This window comes from Grus americana, chromosome 28 (genome assembly GCF_028858705.1).
Source record: "Grus americana isolate bGruAme1 chromosome 28, bGruAme1.mat, whole genome shotgun sequence".
Taxonomy (NCBI): Eukaryota; Metazoa; Chordata; class Aves; order Gruiformes; family Gruidae; genus Grus; species Grus americana.
Window position 1 is genome coordinate 6066173 of NC_072879.1, and position 20299 is coordinate 6086471.

Consider the following 20299-nt stretch of genomic DNA (forward strand, 5'->3'; position numbering starts at 1 on the left):
CGCAATCCAAGCCTGCTTCCTGCACCAGTGCCTGGGGGCAGGCAGGGTGTCCAGCCGCAGAGGTGCCTTGCCTGGCTCCCAGCGATGCCCCCCTGCTGCGGGGGGGGTTCCCCTGCGTGCTGCCAGCCAGCATGCACAGAAACAGCCTGTCCTGATGAACGCATCCCTTTTATTCCTGCAGCAGAGGCCATGGCCAAAAGGGGGAAGGAGGCACTCCGTGGTGCTGGGTGAGCAGGATTAGGCTCAGCCTGGCCACAGCGTGTTGCGTGGCGTGGCGCTACCTGGACCGTCACGTGGACCCGGTGGCGTGGGGCTGCGGTAGGGCTGGCCAAGGGGCCCGGCTGCCCAGCGGGACAGAGGCCAGCAATGTCGCTACACATCTGTGGCTGGGCCCCACTCGTAGCCTTCATCCTCATCCGAGTCATCCCTGGCCCGTGTGAATCTCTTCCGCACGGCATCGTGCTCGTATTCCCTGGGGGATGAGAAGCCGTGGTGATGCCTCTGCCACCGGGTCAGAACAAGTGTCCCCTGCTGCACGGGGTCAGGCCAGGCAGAGCTGGCACGAGGGCTCTGCGGGCCCGTCCCCAGTGCTGGCTCCTTTAACCCCCCGCTGGCCCCGGAGCGTGGGGTACCTGATGCTGTTGTAGTCCTGGCCCCGCCACTGCTGCCTGGTCGCCTGCGAAAGACCAGAGATGGGGGGGGGGGGTCAGAGGTGGGAGCAGGATTTGTGCCCCAGCCTGGGGCTGGGCTGTGTTCCCCCACGGGGAACCGGAGCTGGGCATGGCCGCGCAGCTGGACCCTGCAGCAGGTAGAGGTGACGCCCTGCCTGTGCCGCAGGGGATAGGAATTGGCCACCATAGCCCGGCACTGTGCCAACCCCATCTGCCCCACCAGCCCCTCGTACCAGTGTGGGGGCGCCCACCTGCTCGCTCAGGCCATGGTTTGGGGACGTCTGCGCTGGCTCGGAGGAACGGGCCAGCCCGGGCTGCTCATAGGCATCCTCCGCCTCGCCATCGGTGTAGGCGCCTGCCTCGCCGTCCGTGTCATCGTAGTCACTGTTGGCGTGACTGTCGCAGGTCAGGTAGCCCGAGGCCGCTGTGCTCGGTGGGTTCAGCAGATCCAGACTGTCCTCCAGTGCCACATCTGCCTGCAGGGTGGGGACAACAGAGACCTGGGACCCCAGGCTGGGGGTGGAGGGGGGCAGGTGCGTGGCCCCATCACTTGCCTGGCTGCAGCCCCAGCAGGCTGAGCCTTGCGGCAGGGACCCTGCGCCCTGTACCTGCTCCGCCGATGTCCAAACAGGCTGGCTCTGCTGCACCCTGATGATGTCCTTGATCGCCTCGTACCAGGTATTGCTGCTGCCGCTGAGGCTGACGGTGGCGGTGAAGAGGTGGCTGCAGTGCTTCTTCATCTTGTTGGCCTGGGCATAGAGGCGCCGGGAGCTCTTCCTGGAGTCGGGCACCAGCCACTGGCGCATGGCCTTGATGCCCTGTCGGCTCTCAGGCTCACAAAACACCACCACGGGGTAGTACTGCACGTAGTTGAGGCGCTCCACGGCCGAGGGCGTGATGTCCAACAGGGCGTGCTTGTCCTGAGGCACGGCACAGCCATCAGCCCCACTGGGGACAGGGGCTCACCCCCCCTCCAGGCCCTGGCCCACCTGGCTCCAAGGACACGGGAAAGGTCTCACCTTTTCTGCGATCTGCCGCACCGAGTCCAACTTGATGACCTTGGACGACGCCCCATCTCGGGGCACGCTCACTGCAGGACATGGAGATGCGGCATGAGAGGGGCTGGGGGAAATGGGGCATCTTCGGCAGCCCCAGGCCAGGGCTGGCCGTGCCCAGCCCCAGGGCTGCGTCATCCCCCGTGGGGAGGGGGTGAATGAGTCCAGGAAGGTGTGGGGTGTCATAGGGAGCGGGCATTGGGGAAGGATTGGGACAGAATCGTGGGTAAAGAGCTCCCACAGGCTCTGGACACTGAGGGTCTGGCTGCTGGATATGATTTCCCCTGGGGGGGGGGGGGGGTGGGCAGGCACTTACGGGCAATCTCAAACAGCTCAGGCATCTCCGTGCTCAGCTTCTGCATGGCGACGTCTGCGATGGGGCCCAGGATCACCACTGGCCGCTTGAAGCTGGCTATGGGGAGAGGAGAGACCAGCTCAGGGGGGCTGGGGGTACGGGCAGAGCTCACAGCACCCAGGCATCCAGCCCCGCTCCCCGAGGTGTCCATGGGCCTGGGACTCACCCCGCTCCTCCCAGGAGAGCGGAGCCCACTAGCACCTGCAGCAGGGCAGCCCTGGGGTCGACATCCCCTGGGCGGGTCTGGGAGACAGGGACACAGCCCTGGTGCTCACCTTCCTTCAGGACCACCCTCTCATACGGCGGGTAGTGGCCCTGCTTTGTGAGGGCAGAGAGGTCCTCCCGGCTCTTCCGCAGCATCTTCTTGGCTCCCCGCAGGCCCCGCAGCTTCCAAAACTCCGCCCGTGCCCCAGAAGTGTTGGCACCAGATGTGACTTTCAGCACTGACTCCAGGCTGGCAATCTGTTCGGCCCTGGGAGGGGAAAGGGCTCAGGACCTGGAGCCTCCGGATTTACCCCCTGCTTTGCCTCTCTGGGCCCCAAGAAGCAGGGCAGGAGAAGCCAGCAACCCCCTTGGTGACATGGCTGGATGAGGCTTTGGTGGCCTCTTCCCTCCAGGACCTTGGACAAGCAGAGCGTCAACTGCCCCATCCCCTGAAAAGGGGTTTCACTGGTTCATGCCTCCCGCCGCTGCTCCACCAGCCCTTGCCCTGCCTATTACTGGGCCCACCATCCATGTCCCCATCTCACTGGGGAGCCATCTCCTGGCTCTGCTCCTCTTGGGGCCGTTTCTGGCTCCATCCCTACCTCCTCCGGTTGGGGATGATGCCCTTGTCCTGCTCCTGCAGGTCCCTGCCCATGCGCACAGCCAGCCAGCTCCCCAGCCTGCCCCGGTACATGGTGTCCAGCACGTGGAAGACATCCCCGCGGACGAAGCTGAGCCCTGACGGTGTGTCCTTCTCAAAGTCAAAGTGCGTCCGGATGTAGAATGAGTCACCCACGTTGGACGAGATCATCTTCCTGTAAACTGGAGCCCAGAGTGAGAAGGACCATCAGGGGAAGAGGTGGCTGAGGAGGAAGATGCTGGAGAGATTTGGGAAGGAGCTGGGTTGGCCAGGAGCCTCCACAGTAGCCCTTGCTGCTAAGGAGTGCGTTGGGGACACCTTTTCCTCCCATGGCTCTATCAGGCATGCTGGGGACAGCAGGACCTGAGCCCCCAGCACACACTGGCCTCTCCAGGCTGAGCCACGGTGCCAGAAAGCCCCTGTGCTCCAGGATGCCGAGGCACAAATGGGGCCGGGATGGTCTGGTCCCCTCCCATCACCTCTCTGGAAGAGGAGGAGGGGGTGCAGGGAAGAAGGGCCACCCTGTGGGGGCAGAAAGGGCCGTGGAAGGTCCAGCAGCTCTGATGCTTGCTCAGAAGAGATGGAGGATGGGAGAGGCACAAGCCCAGGATGGGTCCCGTTGTCACTCACTGTCCTGCTTGCTCTGGGTCCACAGTGTGATGTCCTCACCCGGCGGCAGGCTCATGAGATATTCCACAGCCTCCTCGCGGGTCAGGTTCTGGAAACTGGTGTCATTCACCTGCCGTAGAAAAGCATTTAGACACGGCCCCGCTGGCAGGATGGAGGGCACCAGTCCCAGCAGGGGCCCCAGGGCCAGCAGTGCCCAGGGCAGGGTGAGAGAGGGAACTGGTTCCTGTCACCCAAGTGCCTGCCACAGCCCCTGCTATTGGGTGCCTGGACCCCGTTGGGTGTTAGCATGGTGCCAGAGACAGGACTGTCCCCTCGGGCAGTGCCTGCAGAGCCAGCCCGATGGGTACGGGCCATGGGCGTCAGCACTGACCCAAAACGATGTCCAGCAGGAGAAATCCAAACCCCGGGGGGGGTATCAGACCCAAGAGGGATGGGGCCAGTCGAGGTGCAGCAGCATTCGGAGCTGTTCCCAGCCCCCAGTACCTGCAGGATCTGGTCCCCTTCCCGGACACCCTGGCTGTCGGCCGGGCTCCCCTCCTGCACGCTTGACACGAAGATCCCCACATCATTCCCGCCAGCCAGCTGCAGCCCGACGCTCTTGGCCTTCACAAAGTGCACAACCCTGGAGTCAGCACTGTACCTGCCACAGGGGAAGCCACGGTCAGCCCAGCGGTGACATGCCGGGGGACAGCACAGGGGGTCGCCGGCCCTGTGACTCCAACCCTGCGCTGGAGCAGCTCCCCATCTCCCCCAGCCCCTTCCCACCACCTCTCACAGACGCACCCATCCTTGTGGGCAGCTCGGGCAGTGGGGCTGGCGTGGGGGCCATGGCAGCCATCCCCCTCCACGGCTTCCAACAGGTCTGCAGGGAAGGAGGACCGGTCCAGGAGATGGCAGTAGCCACGCCACTGCTGGGGCAGCGGAGGCATGGGGAGACCTGGCACAGCTCTGCCAGGAGGGTTCGGACAGCGGCGGCATGCAGGAGCCCAGAGCCCGCTCGTTGCGCTTAGCTCCCCCAGCCTGATCTGAGCTCACTCACCAGGGCCACGAGCATCGTCCACAATCGCGTTGGCCGTGGGGTCCCCATTGGATCGTCTCCTCTCCCTGGAACAAAGTTGGGCAGGATTTAGGCAGGAGCTGGATGGGCACAGTGTCAAGTGGGCAGCAGGGACAGCGGAGCAAGCTGGGGACTAAACGGTAGTCCCACCTCCAGGGTGAACTGGCTCTGGGATGGAGGAGAACCAGCCCCTCCAGACAGGCAGAGAACACAGGGAGATCTGATGGGGCACAGAGTGGGGCTTACGGTGGTGAACTCATCCTGGCAGCAGCCGGAGGTCGTGGGGACGTCTCAGGGGATGGCGGATGGGACAGTTCAGAGTCGATGTCAGAGATATCTGCAGCAACAGGAGGGAGGACACATTAGTGACCGTCCAGTCCCTGTGTATTTGGCCTCCAGCCCCGTCACCGAGTCCCCTCACCATCCATGCGAGAGCTGTTGCTCTGGCTGTCTTCTATGTCGGCGATGTTGACCAGGAACTGCCGGTGGTCCCGGAGGATGAGCAGGGTCAGGGTCCCCTCTGTCTGCTCGATGAGCTGCTGGGTGTCAGCCAGGGACATGTCCTCGCTGGCCACCCCGTTGATCTGGAGGGGGCACAGTGGGAGGCCTCAGGGCACTTGCTCCTGGGAAAGCTGCTCCCAGGAAAGCCCCGCTCGAATGGGATGCTCCGACTGCTGCCTTCCCAGGCCCTGCCCAGCCTCTCCAGCCCGGCCCCAGCTCCCGTGGCTTTGCCTATCCTGGCCTGTGTCCCCGTTCCAGGCTGCCTCCCAGTGGGACCTCATCCTGCACAGAGGTAACAAATTAGCAAGGCTAATTAACTCCCACCTTTAGCTGCGGGGGGGGGGGGGCCTGCAGAAAGGCAGGAGCTGCAGAGACCTGCTCAGATGCTGCCTGAAGTTCAGTTTTACTTTGACCTTGGCTCAGCTCTGTCCTTCCACACATTGGACTCGTGCTGGGGAGTCAGGCCCCAAGCAGACCGTGGGGCTGTGATCTCCCCAGGCTGCAGCAGCTTTTCCCACCGGATTGCTGGGATGAAATCCCTCCCATTTGCCCCAGTCCCCAGCAGCCACGGGTCTGCCTGGCCCACATGTGCAAACAAAGTGCCTCCCTCCTTTATTTCTCCTCCCCAGATACTTTCACCTGACATACCCTGAACACCTGAGCTCCTCGGATCGACTGCTCCCCCGGCGGGGACACGCACACGTGGCAGGGGACCGTGTGCCGTGGGGACAGTGGGGCAGACACGATCCCACTGTGTCAGTGGGACAAGCCACCATCCCTGGTTGAATGCCGTGGGGCTGCCTCAACCAGCCAGCCTCGGCACTGCGGGGAGCTGGTCCCCCACAGCTCACGCGGGGTGCCCGGTGATGGCTGGGGAGCCGAGGCAGGGGACGGGCACCAGGCGGAGCTGCCTCCAGCCAAGCTGCCGTCCTTTGCAGGCGGCCGGGAGAAGCACGCTCACAGCTTGTCCCCCGTGGTGACGCTAGCCAGGGACGAGCCACCCGAAGAGGGGGAGATGAGAGCCCCAGCAATTGCTGTGCACCCCGTGGACCCCCGTACCTTCAGGATGAGGTCTCCCTCCTGCAAGGAGCTGCCCTTCGCCGCCAGCCCGCTCTCCACTATGTGCTTGATGAAGAGCTGACTCCCCAGCTTCAGGCCGTACTCTGCACCAGAGAGAGCCCATGACAGTGGTGGAGCCAGGCAGATGCAGGACCCCTGCGAAGTCCGTCCTTGCCATCATCCCCACAAGCCTGCCCCGGCTCCCCTTGGGGCACTAGCAAGCCCCAAAGCTGAGCTCTGCAACCCTGGGCTGAAGCCAAGCGGGTTTGGTGCACCCAGCACGGCACGCACTGCCGCCTCCCTGCATGCCAGACCCTGGCACCAACCCCGCCATCGCCTCCTCTCCGGGGTGACGCACGGCCACAAATCAGAAGACAAGACCCAGGGACAGAGGGAGCGGGAGGGCCTCACCTTCGTTCTGCTTCTGCTTCACGAGGACTGACGTGATGGGCTTCATTGGCACATCATCCCGGCGCGGCAGCCGCTTGAAGCCTGACACCAGGGCCAGCCCATTGGTGTCCCTTTCATGGCCAAACCTGTTGGCGGAGCGGTGCCGGCTGTAGCCCCTCTGATCTGAGCCGCTGCCAGGGCTCTGCCTCCAGTGGCTGCTGTCCTGGCTTCGCCTCCGGCTCCGGGACACTGGCTTGTGGTGGTGGCGGTCATCCCGGTGGTGGCCAGAGCTCCTCTCGCTGGATGAGTCCCCATCGTAGCCCTGGCTGTGGTCCAAGTCATCCCGGGAGCGGTGCAGGGCTGGATCCACACCGTGTGGCCTGTAGTCCTCGTCTGAGTCATAGCGTCGGGGCACAGTGGGGGACCCGGGGCTGCTCTTGGTCGCAGGGAGGTGGACTTTCTTTGGTCTTTTCAGTGTCTGCAGGTGGAAAGTGAGAAGGAGAGGATGGTGGGTGCAGCCATCTTTCCCAGGAGATGTTTCCACAGCAATTTCCAAGCCCCAAACAGGAACCCTGAGATGTGTGAGACAGGGGAGCTGGGATGGGGACAGGCACGGCGTGGTCCCCCACCCCACTGCAGGGCACACTCACAATGTTGGCGATCTTGCCGCAGGTTTTAAGTGTCTGGATGGCAAAGGAGGACGAGACATTCTCCATGGAAAGGCCATTCACCATCACGATGTGATCCTTCCTCCTAGGAGGGAAAACACAGCCGTGGCTCTGCCCCAGGTGCAGCTGCTGGCCGGGGGAGCTGCCGGGGTTGCAAGGGCAGCCGTTGCCCCAGGGGGACCCCATCCCAGCCAAGCAGGGTGGCAGCGGTGCTGGCCCTGTCCCAGCAGGAGCAATTCACTGCCCTTCCCATTCCCGCTGGCCATGAGCACCCCCCATGTCCCCACATCCCCGCGCACTCACTGGAGCCGGCCCGCTGCTGGTCCCCCAGACACCACATCCGAAACGATCACGGCCGTGTCCCCGGTCATCTTGTTGGGACGGTCCCGGCCTCCGGAGACAGCAAAGCCAAAGCCCCGTTGAGGGTCCTAGCGGGGACGGGCAGAGAGGGGTCAGGCAGAGCTGGCCCCACAGACCCTGTCCCACCCCACGGCCACCCTGGGCCATGCTCACCTTGCTCAGCGTCACCGTGTGCTGCTCCCAGATCACCATCTCCTCCATGGTGGCCACCCGCCAGCGCAAGCGAGGGAGAGCAACTGTGGTGGCTGGCTGGTGTGGCAGCCCCTGCCCGGCGGCCGGGGGCACGGACCGACTCCGGCTCCTCTTTGCAGGCTCTGGCCCCTTCCTCAATCCCACTTTGGGCTGCAACGAAGAGCAGAAGCAAAGCTGAGCCACAGGCACCGGGGACCACGAGGGAACTGAGCACCCCGCAGTGCCTGGGCACCCACCAGAGGCACCGGGACTCGCAGCTATGTCCGCACCCCAGCTAACCCCACTTGGGAGCTGGCTCCAAAACCCAGAGCACCGTGAAATCCGCCCCCCGGGAGGTCCATCTCTGTCACCTCAGACGTGTGTTCACGGAAGGGGAGGTTTTATGCAGAGCAAGCAGGTGAGGGCCGATCTCCATGGCTGGGACCACCTGCCCATGCCGTCCTCAAGGTCCCGCTCCTCTCCCTCCTCCCGGGAGCCAGCAGACTTTGGGGTGCTGCTTTGGATGGTGCTTCAGTGCCCTCCCGCCCGCCTGCTCTGGGTTCAGCAACTGCCAACTGCTTGGGGAGCACCAGTGCCCCGGCTTCACCCTTTGGTTTCCCTGGGTTTTCCCCAAATCCACCGTTTTCCAACTAGGACGGATGAGCCTGACTGACAGGGTGACGTCCCGTCCGGGCTGAAATGCCTGGGATGGGCCCGGGGATCCCCTCCACCAGCTCCTGACTCCCTGGAGGAAACGTCAGTGTGAACCTGGAGAGACGCAGGATCCCTGCGTGGGGTGGGGGACAGCAGGCCCAGAACATCCCGTGACTTCCCATGGCGTGGGACAGGAAGGAACCAGTTTGATCAGGGACTCGAAGGGTCCGGGTTTATCCGTGCCGTGGCACGTGCCAAGGAAACCCCAGTAAGATCATCAAGTCGTTCTCCAGGGCGATGGGGACAGGAAAACCAACAGCCCAGTGCGATGTCACCACCACCACCAGGTCCTCAACCCTCCAACCAGCGTGGGGACCAGGGAGAACAGACCCACACCCATCGCCTGCCCGCGCCAGCCCTGAGCCCACAGCCGGAGGGAGGTGAAATGCCCCCCGCACACACTGGGCTGCCCCCAGCCGGCGTGTCCTGCTCCTGCCCCAGGCACCCCGGGGCTGCCAGCGCCCGTCCTGGTCCCACCCATGGCACGGCCTCAGCCGTGGCACGGGCACGGCCCACCGCAGGCACAACGGGCCACGGCCACCCCGGCACTGCTGAGTCTGGTGCTGAGCGCCCTTGTGTCGCCATCGAGGATTGGCCAGCAGCTCGGCTGGGGGAGCTCTCCCCAGTGCTGATTGGCTGGCAGCGGAGGCATGGGCACTATCCTCGGGCTCTGCTTGGCCGGCAGCTCTGCCGCAGCAGGACCCCAAGATCCAGCTGGCCAATGGCTCTGCCACCACAGGTCTCTGGGCACCGACTGCTCTGCCATAGCAGATCTCTCATCTCTGATTGGCCAACAGCTCTGCTGTGGCACGTCTTTGGATTCTGATTGGCTGATATCTGTACCGTGACAAGCCTCTCCAGGATCCGATTGGCCAATGGCTCTGCGGTGGCAGATCTCTTGGGGCTCTGATTGGCCAATGGCCCTGCCACGGCAGTAGCCCCCAGTTCTGGCCGCGCTGGCCCAGCTGCCCGAGCGCCCTGTCCCATGGCACCCGCACGGCCCCGCGGTGCCCGAGGGCTCCAGGAAAGCTGGAAAATACCACGGCCCCTTTGGGAATCAGCTGCGGGACAGCTTCGGCAGGACCGGGGGGGACATCAGGCACAAGTGCTGACGCCCCGTGGGCAATGCCGTCGGCAATGCCAAGCAGGGATCCCACGCGGAAGCTGGGACCGGTGGTGGGCAGCCAGCCCCGGGGCAAGCACGGTGCCACGGCCCCAGCATGGGGGCTTTCCGTGGCCAGCCCTCAGCCGGAACCACACTGAAGCATGCAGCTGGGCCCCCAAAATGAAACCCAGCTAACAGCAGCCCTAGGGAGGGACGGTGTAATGATTCACCCGGGCCTCAGAAATAGCCCCGGCCAGCTGGGCTGCAAGCCGGCAAGCGTGGAGGGCAGAGTCCGGGTTTCTACTCTGTGTCGCGAGCTGCCAAAACCAGCCCGAGCGCCCACCCGACACCTGCCGGGGTTCGACATGCAGGGACACATGTGCCCCGGGGGTGTCTGGGGCTGAGCAGGACCCCGGTGTGGTGGCACCCACAGTCCTGTCCTGGTGCTTGTAAGCCCAGCAATAAACAGGAGACCCCAGGACAGCGGATCAGTGAGCTGAACTGGCAGGTCCCAACTCAGTACGTCACCAGTGTCAGCTGGGCAGTGCTTACGGGCTCCCCGGACGCCCGTGGGTGCCACAGCGTGAGCCACTGGTCCAAGGGACTCTGACTGTGGTGCAACCAGAGCAGCCCCATCCCCGGGGTGCTGGCTGATCCGCTGTGCCAGGGCCAGCCCCGCTGCCACCCAACAAAGCCTCTCAGCGTCCCCAACCAGCTCCCACTGCAGTCCCAGCACCGGGGCACCACAAATCAGCCACAAACTTGCAGCCCGCTGCTGCCCGTGGCTCTCTGTGGGCAGCGGCAGTCCAGGGTGGGGGGGGGACAGCGCGGGGACAACAGCAGCTCGCGTCTCACCAGCCGGCACAGGCAGCGCCCGCAGTGCTGCCAAGCCCCAGTCCTGTCCCCAGCCTCCCCCAGGGACCTGGCGTAGGGCCTGCCCTGAGCCAAAGGCCGAGGCTGGCAGCTGGAGGAGCCGGCTCAGCCGGTTTCCGACAGAAACCAGCCCGCAGCTGAAATGGCCCCGCCAGGAGAGGCAGTATCTGGGCTGAGCTGACCATGGCCCAGCCTGACGCGCCCAGCACCGGGCACCAGCAGCACAGGGAGCCCCGTGTGCCCCACGCTGCCCCACACATGCATTGTGGCCAGCATCTCCCAGGGTTTTAACGCCAAACAAAGCCCAGGCTGTGCCGGGGCAGCTCGTCCCACTCCAAGGACCCTGATTCGGGGCTGAGCCCAACCCGAGGTGACACCACTGGCAATGCCCACCACGGGGACAGCAACTCGTGGGGACGTTATCAGAGAGCGATGCACCGTGCCCGTCCCAGCGTGGCCCCACGGCCATCCCCACCACCCATAACTGTTTCCCAATCCCCCAACAAAGGGGGTCCTCAGTCTGGGACCCCAAAGCCTTCCCAGGATCAGCGGGGTCCCTGGTCTCAGCCAGTGCTGCAAAACCGCTTGTCCCTTGTCTGGTCCTGGCCATGCAGGACTGGAGTCACAGATTCCCCCCAGCAGATCCTCTAACCCAACCCCACCCACATCGCGATGGGCTGATCCTGATCCCCCGCTCTGTGAAAAGGGTCTCTGGAAGGTCTGACCCAGCTGGGGTGTAAATCAGTAGGATGGAGTCACGTCCTCCAGCCCTCGGGGCACGGACCTGTGACGGTGAGATCCCTGGATTCCCCCCCCACCCCGGGGTATCTCCCTGCCATTGGGACAGGACTCCAGGAGGGTCACCGGGTCCTGGAGCCACTCAGAGAGGGTCACAGCATGGCCAGTTCCCCAGGTGAAAGCAGGGCTGGGTCCCTGTCCCGGGCTGGGAAGCAGGGCCGGCAGATCCCGGGGGGACAGGGTTAGGCACTCACCGAGCCTCGGATCTGACCAGGAAGGAGCTGAGCTCCCGGGCTGGTGGCAGTGGTGTCACTCCAGGGTGCCTTGCGTAACCCTTTGTGGGCCAGACGCTGCCTGCAGGAGGGAAGGAGGAGGAAGGGGGTCCTGGGGCAGCTTCCCAGGCACAGCATGAGTCGGGGGGCTGTCCCCACTGTCCTTCACGGTGCAGGTGGCACAGTCACGTCCACTCAACGCCCCCCCCCCCCAGCCCTGGGAAGCACAGGCTCACAGGATGCTGGGGCTGGTGGTGCCCGGGGATGGGGATCCTTGCCCCCCCAGCCTGGCCCTCTCCAAGGAGGTGGGGGGGGGGGTCAGTGCCAACCCGCACTGCCCCGGACCCCCAAACCCTCCCAGCAGCCCTGCTCCAGGGGGACCAAATGGCTTCACCCAGTGCCCCAAGAGGGAACAGGGACAGCGGCCAGCCTGGGGCTCCCGGTCCTGGGAGGGCTGTGGGGGAAAAAAATGACCGTGCTGATGGCTGCCCTCTCCTTTCCTTTCCTTCCCTTCACCTTTCCCCTTCCCCTCTGCCCCCCACCTGGCGACCAGCCCCACGTCATTCCTCTTTCCGTGGGGCCGCTTTCCTGCAGTGACAGAAATCAGCTCCACGCCTCGGCTCTCCGTCCAGGCTGCTGCTTCCAGCCGGGGTCGATACTGGTGCTGCAGGAGGTCACAGCCCTGCGGCGGGGCGTTGCGGGGGGACCAGTTCCTCCTGAACCCCCCGGTCACCAGCCGCCACCCCGGAGCAGGAGCCATGGAGCCGTCGCTTTCCCCTCCGCTCCTCAGATCCGCATCAAGTGGCTCCTTCTCGCCGACGGCCCCCGCCAGCCCCGAGGGGAGGACGGGGCAGCTCCCAGCCAGGCGGCCGCCGCTCCCCAGACCCAGCCGCAGTCTCCCCAGCCGCTCCGGGGCCACCACCGGCAGCTCCTCGGCCGGGAGCACCTCGGGCGGGGGGACGGCAACGCCACCGAGCAGCATCATTAGGGCCGGTGGCACCTTCCCCGGCTGCGCCGCGGGCTGGGCGTTAATGCCGGGCTGGTTTCCCGGCTGGGGCCGCCCCTGTCGGGGACACGTTTGTCCCCCGCGGACCGGGGCACGCTGCCGTGAAGGGACCGGCCCGGGAGAACCGGCGGGGCCGGCCCGGGCTGACCCGCACCTCGGGGCTGACCCGCACCCCGAGGCCTCCCCGGGCCGGGCCGGGCGGTGCCACTAGATGGTGCCACGGCCCGGGAGGAGCCGGGCCCCGGCCCGGGCGGGGGGGAGCGGCGGCGGTGGCGCTGAGCGGGGGGCCGGGGGGGCCCGGCCCCGGGGCCTCTCAGAGGGAGCGTGCCCGGTGCCCGGCGGCGGGGCAGGCCCGGCCCGGCGGCTTTCTCGGCTCCCGGGGGGAACCACCGAGGGGGAGGGCGGGGAGGCGGCGCCCGGCACCGGGAGGGCCCCGAGCCCACGGGGGCCAGAGCGGGGAGCATCGGGGCCTCCGCCGCACCGGTGACCTTCGCGCCGGGGGCGATCGGGCCCGGGGTCTCGGGGTCGCGCGGTCCCGGGGTTCCGGAACAGGCCGGGGCACACCCGCCCGCACGGGGCACCGGGCCGGCCCCGCCCCCGCTGCCATGGCGACCGGCAGACACCACCACACCACCCCCCCCGGAGTGCCGCGGCTCTATGGTGCCTCCCGCCCGCTAGAGAGGACGGGGGTGGCCTTTCTCTTCGCCGCTCTATGGTGCACGAGTCCCTCGTCCCTCTCCCCGCGCCTTCCAGCCAGGAGCGGTCCCGATCCCGCAGCCCGCGCACTATCGCGACAGCCGGTCCCCGCATCGCGATTAATTCGGTAGAAAGGGACCGCTCTACTTCCGGTGCTGGCTGCGGCCTCTTCCGCCCTGCGGTGCTGGGGCGTGTCTAGCCGCGGCACCTCCCGCGCTCTATGGTCCCCGCTGTTCCCAGTCTCCTCAGCGGCGGCGGCCGGAGCCGGGAGGAGCGCGGCGGAGGCGGCAGCGGCGGCGGCGGGCGCGGGTTTGGGCCTGGGCCTGGACCTGGGCCTGTCCTGCCCCGGGCCTGCCCTGCCCTGCCCTGCCCGCGGCCTTTGCGGCAGCCATGGAGCTGGAGGCGCCTGAGGAGGCGGAAGGCTCGGCCGTGGCGGGTGCCGGTGCCATCACCCCGGAGGCCGGCGTGGGGGGACTGGACGCTGCAGGAGGTAACGGGCTGCGAGCACCGGGCGGCCGGCACCCTCGGCCGGGCTCCCCGGCGTGTTGCCCTGCGTGTCGCCGTCCCCCCGAGTGGCCGCTCCCGGCCGGGCCCCCCGGAGTGTGTGTCCCCGTGTGCCCCCCACGCCCCCCCCCGGGCCCGGAGTGGTTTAGCTCAGCTGTGCCCCCCCGAGGGGGGTGTCTGAGTGGTACCTCTCGGTCGGGCCCCCCGCACTGCGCCTTGTTTCCCACCGGGGGGCTCGGAGTGGTTCAGCCCAGCCCGCCCCCCCCCCCGCCGGGAGTGTGCCACCCCCGGGCACCGCGTGGTCCCGTCCCACTGCCGCCCCCCCGGGGACCCAGAATGGTTCCGCCCCCTCCCCCGGGCTGCCCCTTGGCCGGGGACTCCCGGGACACCGGAGCGGGGAGGCCGGGCGGGGGCTGCCCCTTGTCTCCTGCCCCCCGCCCGCCCCGGGGTGTCCCGGACCGCTGCGACCCCCGGAGCAACGTGCAGGGCACAGGCCGGGCCTGCCCGGCTCCGGGGTTTCTCTCCGCCATCCCCCGGCCCGGGGCGGGCGCCGCGGCACCCTGACACCTTCGGGAGCGGGTCACCCCTGCGCCGGAGCAGCCACCCGCTTGCCCGGCTGGCGAGCGGGACCCCGGGCCGTGCTCCCTCCTCTGCGAGGCTGGGCCTCGGGCCCTTGGCGGGGGCTGCCCGGGGGTGCGGGCCCTGCCTTGCTCGGGGGAGTTGCTGCGGCTCCCGGCGCTGCCTCCCGCAGGTCCCCGCAGCGGGAGGGCGGCAGTGCTGCCGCGCCAGGATCCATTTCGGCAGCCGAGGCGGGGAAGGCCGTTTCTGAGACGCAGGGAGCCAGCCCGAGCCTGACAACACCGCTGGCAGCCTCAGCAAAAGATTTTTGGGGTCCTCGGTCGGCAGGTTCGCATATGCAGAGCCGTGCAAGTGCACCCGCCTCCGCCTTTGCCGCCTAATAATTTATAGCCTCAGAATTGCTAGCTTTAGTTTTGCATATGATCGTAGAGCCCCACTCTGTTGTTGGGTTGACAAGTTCCTTTGTGGGCCTGATGCGAAGCTCCCGAGCACCTGTCTGAGCGTGAAGTTTATTCAGAGCCTGCTACGAGGTAGACACGTTTTGGTTGTGTTATGACAGCGATCTCCTTGTCTTCAGGCCTTTAAACGAGGATTGTTAGATCTTCTAAAACCAAACAAATTGCAGCGGAAGCTGCGATTATTTCAGAGATGTCATCTGCTGCGTTGGGGGGGGGCTGGATGTAACGTGTAATTTTTGGTAAGGTGCTGAGATTTAGGCAAGTGGCAAGCTGTCCCCGGCCTTCCTCAGTGCTGCAAGGAAAATGGAGGGGCTGGCTGTGTGCAGCTTGCCTCTCCCGAGGCTGCTTGTGGCGTTCCCCACCCACTGCTCGGACCTCTTTTTCAGGAGCATGCTCCCAGCAGCGTGGTGTGGCTGGTGGACTTCCAGCTTGTGATGCTGAGGGAGCAAAAGAGAGAACCTCTTGCCAATAAACAGTTAAAATATTGTTTATCCTTCTGATTTCCCTGTCACCTTTCTGTTTTTTTGGGGTTTTTTTGAGGGGAGGGAGTAGAGGGTTGTTGCTCAGGACAAGACGTGTCTGCGGAGCCTGTTGCTCAGGAGGGGTTTAAGCAGGGAGTGTGTGTTTTCCTTCACTTTGCAAGTAAATCTGAATTTACAAACCTGCAGGCTGTCTTACCTTATGCTGATAGTGAAAAAGATGAAACGGAGCCAGTAATCTCACCGATGCTTTGATTCTCTTTTTTCAAGTCAAGTTGCTTTCCCCTCGCTTGGGTAGCGTCCAAATTGTCACTCAGCTTCAGCCGCACTTGCAACTGGAGCTCCCAGGAGGGTTGGGTACAACGTGCACGATGGCTACCAAGTATTTTCTGGAAGAGAACAAAACCTGAGGGCACTGGAAGTGGCCCTCGGTGGGCCGTGTGTGAAGGCATGGCTACACCCGCACGCGGGGTGGGCTGTGCTGCAGGTCTCGAGTCAGGACTGCCGGTTGACAGAGCACGTCGATGTGCTTTGTGCTCCTCGTTGCAGCAGATGGGAGTACTACACGCCAGAGCGATGTGCCTGGGAGCAGAGGGGTTTGTGCTGAGTGCCGTCCTGTTTTGTTGACTGTTTTGACGCTGATGGCGACAAACCCAACACAGCACCCGTGCCTTCGCTGCTCTTTGGAGCCGCGATGGAGGTGGTGAAGTGCTCGTGACCCACCTATATGGATGCTTTGTGCCACTTGCCCTATTGCTCGTGCCATTGATGAAGGGTTACCAGCATAGCCAAAATCTGCTCCCCAGCTTTTTACGGAGAGCGAGGATGGCTGTGTGCTGCACTCTTACTAAACGAACATGGCAGGGTTGATCCAGACCGTGGGTCAGGGCGGCAAAAAACCTTCCCAAAGTGCTCAGTAAATATGGAGAGAGGAGCCGGTTAGTCTGGTAGAGGAGTAAAACTGGATGGAGGAGAGGGGCTGAAAGCCAGGGAAACCTTGACAAAAGGTTGACTTAAGGCACGGAGGGAGCTTTTGGAAGTCTCAGAATATGCTTTGAGGGAGAAAACCTCATCTAGTGCCAGCAGCTAGGCACGTGCGTCAACACACAGACCCAATTCCTCCCTTTCCAAGAACCCAGCTTTGAAGCTTTTAAAAGTTTTGTAACCACTGTGGTTGAAAAGGGAGTTTCAAAATCTGATGAGTATAAATGGCTGCTGTGCCTCCTCCCGGAATCCGCACCCCTTTGCCGTGGGAAGGGGCTGCAGGGAGCGTAAGGGACTGTTCGCCCATTTTGGTGCAGAGAGCAGAGCTGTCAGCACGAGCGGAGGAGGTGTGCGGAGGCACTGTGTGTGGGGGCGGTGACGGGAGCACCGGGATCATTCAGGCTGGGGTGCCCCAACCCCAGAGATGGCTGGGTGGGGAGAGGGCATATCCCCATCCCTCTACCTGGGTGCAGCCCAGAGACAGAGGGTCTGGAAACCTCCTTTTATCCAGGGGGGCTCAAGTTACTGGAGAGCTGTGGGTACAAAATTGTTAGCAAAGCTGGTCTCCACCATCTTGCAAAGGTGGAAATTCTCAGCCCAATGGGAAAGTGGAGTTGATGTCTGACTTCCATTTCTCACATCTGCTGTTATATGGGTTGCAGTGTGTCCATCATTTATGGCTTAGAGCCTGGGCAGAAGCCTCTAACATGTTCTTCATGGTTGAATTCCTTGGCTTTAGGGAGCTGAAATGATTTAACAAGTATTTATGCTCTTGTTCAACAGTTGTCTTGCTGTACCCAGAGCTGGAGATAACAAAGTGGAGATCCCGGCCCCAGCCAGTGGTGCCGAGTGTGCTGGATGCTGGTGGCACCTGTAAGGCCATCTGCAAAAAGCACTGGGAGAGCATTGATTGCGACAGATGAAGAACGGTATTGCAGCTCTTCCCTCTTTGCAGTGGTAACTTTGAAGTGACTTTTGAAGGGTTGCTGGAAGCAATTTTTTCAGTGAGCAGATTAGAGATAAGAGAAGAATTCCACCCCGTGGGGCACAAGCAGTTCAATCCATACCAACGTGATGGAGAGGGAAATTGGAGAGAGCTTATCAGCTTGAGGAAAAATCAAATGTAAACATCATCCCCAGCATGATTATGGTTCACAGCTTAGTTGGATGTCACATGCCTCTTTCCCGTGAAATGGCGCTAGCAAAGATGATGACAGAGGGAGTCAGCTAGGCAAAAACAGACAGAAAAACACCCTGTGCCTTGAACTTTTAAAGACCCTGCAGTTACTTCACAGTCAATAAGTCAGAGCTCAGCTGCAGGGAAGGAGGAAGGCAATGAAAATAGAATTCAGGCTGCTCTGGCAAATTAATTGTCCTTTAAGATGTGAATTGACTGGAAACAAATAGGGAAGCTGGGATTATGGGGCCTGGGAGCTGCGAAGGGCAGTTATTTGTATGGCAGGGAGATCTGGGCACTGCCCCGAAGGATGCTGAGCGCGTCTGTATCAGTGTCAGGACAGGCTGGAGAACGAACCCCTGCGAACCCAGAAAGAAGAATGATTAATATAATTTTAATTAATTAGCATTTGGCATTGACCTGTATATAATAGCCTGTTATGCCACTGCTGGATCTGTGGCTGGCAAAGCTGCTGCCGCTGTGTCCCACTTGGGAAGCTCGCTGGGCCTCTCCAGAAGAGCTCCTCAGGGAATGACCTGAGTGGATTTAGTATGAGCAGTGCATAATTTGGGAACGATTATTGAAGTGATTCATTGACATGACCATTATGGGCTCTAGCCAGATGCACAATCTTATTAAATATGATTTTCCCATATAAGGTGATTGCAGCCTGAAAAGCAGCAGCAGGAATTCCAGTGCTCGCTTTTTTCATGAACACGTCTTTCGATCGCAGCCAGTCGAGTCCAGAAATAGGTCTGCACGGCTGTGCGATACCCTGACAAAGACTCAGAGAGCCCTTCTCATTGCATGCTGCTTCCACCTTTGACACATTTTGATTATTCCTGTCCATCTTTTTCAGGCTGCCAAGCATATTCCTGTAGACCAGGATTAATCTATAGAGGCCTGGCAGGTGCCTCGCTCCTGACATGGATGTGGTACCCGCGTGCCCTCTGGGACCTTACCCGCACAAGATCCGTTCCCATCTGCGCGTATGGGAACTGCAGATGTTACAGGGGTATAATTAACTTGCGACTCACAAGTCAGGAAATGTTGCACCCTTTGCACCGCAGTGTGGAGTTGGAGGGGGAAACGTTTGCCAGCTCCCAGCGTGAGGAGGGTTTGGCTGTGTTTAGGTGGGAGTGACCTTCAGCAGGCTGGTTCGCGCATTCCGCTCCCACCAGAGCTGCTGGTTGTGTCGCTTGCCGGTGACGCTCCCTCTCGCAGCCTGGCTGTGGGAGAGCAGGAGCCAAGGAGGGTCCCATGGGTGTGCCCTCCCTGATCTTCCCCGGAGCCAGGGGAGCTGGCAGGAGCGGTGGGTACTGGAGCAGGCTGCTGGTTTTGAGGCACGCTCTCTAGACCCTGTAAAGTTTAAAGCGGAGGCCTTGGCACCTTCTTTTCTTGAAGATGCATGTGCAGGGAGAGGGGTGAATGTATGTTTGAACTGATAAATAGCAACAGAACAGTCGAAGGTGGCCTTGGTGAGGTTTTTTGTTTCCCATTAAGTCTTTCCAGGTCCCTAACCAAAATTTCTGATAGTTCCATTTAAATTTAATTTAATAACCCAGTTGACAGTGTCACTTTCCTTCAGCTATCTCCTGAGCTGTTGCCTTCTAGGCCTGCAAGCTGGGTCACCTTGTGAACGTGCCCAAGAACAGAATTTCTTAGTCACGTTGGGCTGGACATCTGTGATCACGTCCGTGGGGCTGGGCAGAAGCTATTTTTAAAGCATTACGCAGGTGCAAAGCCCTGGTTGTTTGGTGTGGATTCCCAATAAGTAGCTACTATCAGGGCAATACCTCCGTGTGGTATTTCACCACTTCTAAAGCCATCTGTGGCTAGTGCAGATACTCAAAGGAGCAAAATATTGACATTTTTTATAAATCTTTGGCAAAGCAGAATTCCTGGCACGAGCACCCTCTCTGAGTTTGCTGCCTACTGATGGTGCACCGCTCCGTGTTCATCCAACAAACAAGTGCAGCCACTTGCATTTTCCTCTAATGGGAAGGATGCTGTAATGAAAACGTGTGCCATGCTGAGCCCCTGCCTGTGCAGGGCTGCCCATCCGTTCCGCTGCATGAATGCAATGAAACGACAGGAGCGCGGCACAAAGGTAAATCAAGGCACTGTGAGGGACCGGAAAAAAAGGCTGTTTAATGCTGAAACGAAACAACAAAAGCACAAGAAAGAAAAAGGTCATGTAAAAAAATCCAAACTGGTGGCCTGTGTGAAGTGAGTTTTGTCCTGATCCTTATCAGCACTGACCTTCTCAGCAGAGCAGCCTGGCATTGCTCGTCTACCTGCCTGGGGAGCTGCGTGCCAAAAGGAAAAGCATCTGCTGGCTTCCCAGGCTCTCCACCTCCTCTCCAGATAAGCAGCAGACTGAATCCCTGGAAGAGGAGCCTGGTCTGTCTGAGCAGCCCTAAAAGAGCCAGTTGATAATAAGGTAATGTTGGCGTTTGTCCTTCTCTAGGTAGGTCTTAGAAATACTCTGTTCCTAGGCAGCCTGACGTTTGTTTGAGTTTTTCGGTGTTGCCAGTAGCTGAGTTAACCTCAGGACTTCCTGGGAAACGTTTTCTGTAATTAAAAAGCTAAAAGTGATCGGAGCAGCTTTTCTGTCACTTCATCTCTTCTCACCCACATATTTAAGCAGAAAATGCTGTCAACCCCTAATTAAGTGTCGTCGTCTTCCATCATGTGTTCTTGTGGCTTCCCCAGCTTATGTGTGGGTTTTTGCGCTGGCTTGTGGTGAATAACCCAGGCTGAGTCAGAGTACATGCCATGGCAGTGAGGAAATCTGGAGGCTTCAGCGCGTTCGGTTGCTCCGGTGTTTGTGGCCCATCCGATGCCACTGGTCACTGCTAACCGCGGTTCGCTTCATCATCTCGCAGCTCTGGGGAGAAGCTGTGAGTCTTTCACCATATGAGTTGGCCTCTTTGCTTCTCTTCCAGCTTGC

General features: G+C 62.1%; 2 protein-coding genes across 10 annotated transcripts in view; one reads left to right on the top strand and one right to left on the bottom strand.

Annotated features, from left to right (window-relative positions):
- Positions 1-149: 149 nt before the first annotated feature.
- Positions 150-13879, bottom strand: TJP3 (tight junction protein 3). Of its 3 annotated transcripts, none has more exons than XM_054805414.1 (21): positions 12006-12559; positions 11446-11545; positions 7744-7932; positions 7534-7658; positions 7213-7315; positions 6584-7040; positions 6173-6276; positions 5034-5196; positions 4859-4949; positions 4595-4659; positions 4339-4417; positions 4039-4189; positions 3556-3664; positions 2888-3107; positions 2357-2553; positions 2043-2138; positions 1691-1761; positions 1280-1591; positions 923-1147; positions 633-676; positions 150-472 (listed from the first exon to the last, which is right to left on the bottom strand). In XM_054805414.1, exons 1-21 carry the CDS (start codon positions 12446-12448, stop codon positions 373-375), a joined length of 3444 nt encoding a protein of 1147 aa, XP_054661389.1. In that variant the 5' UTR covers positions 12449-12559; the 3' UTR covers positions 150-372. The 3 variants fall into 3 exon arrangements, with proteins under 3 accessions (XP_054661389.1, XP_054661388.1, XP_054661390.1); XM_054805413.1 differs by having other exon boundaries at positions 4039-4195; XM_054805415.1 differs by lacking the exons at positions 11446-11545; positions 12006-12559 and adding an exon at positions 13858-13879 and having other exon boundaries at positions 4039-4195.
- Positions 13386-20299, top strand: part of PIP5K1C (phosphatidylinositol-4-phosphate 5-kinase type 1 gamma) — a 51287-nt gene continuing 44373 nt past the window's right edge. For 2 of the 7 annotated variants that reach the window (XM_054805425.1, XM_054805426.1), the window contains exon 1: positions 13386-13655. In XM_054805425.1, the coding sequence (XP_054661400.1) occupies positions 13556-13655 (100 nt within the window). In that variant the 5' untranslated portion in view covers positions 13386-13555. The remainder of the gene's footprint in view (positions 13656-20299) is intronic. The other 5 variants (XM_054805431.1, XM_054805427.1, XM_054805429.1 and 2 more) reach the window with 4 other exon arrangements.

Bases quoted from the DNA above. Each gene is read 5' to 3' on its own strand.
- TJP3 (XM_054805413.1), bottom strand. From the start codon at position 12,448: ATGATGCTGCTCGGTGGCGTTGCCGTCCCCCCGCCCGAGGTGCTCCCG. The intron at 3,665-4,038 runs GTACTGGGGGCT...TTTCTACGGCAG, and splicing joins AAGGGGACCAGATCCTGCAG to GTGAATGACACCAGTTTCCA. The intron at 1,762-2,042 runs GTAAGTGCCTGC...CATGTCCTGCAG, and splicing joins TGAGCTGTTTGAGATTGCCC to TGAGCGTGCCCCGAGATGGG.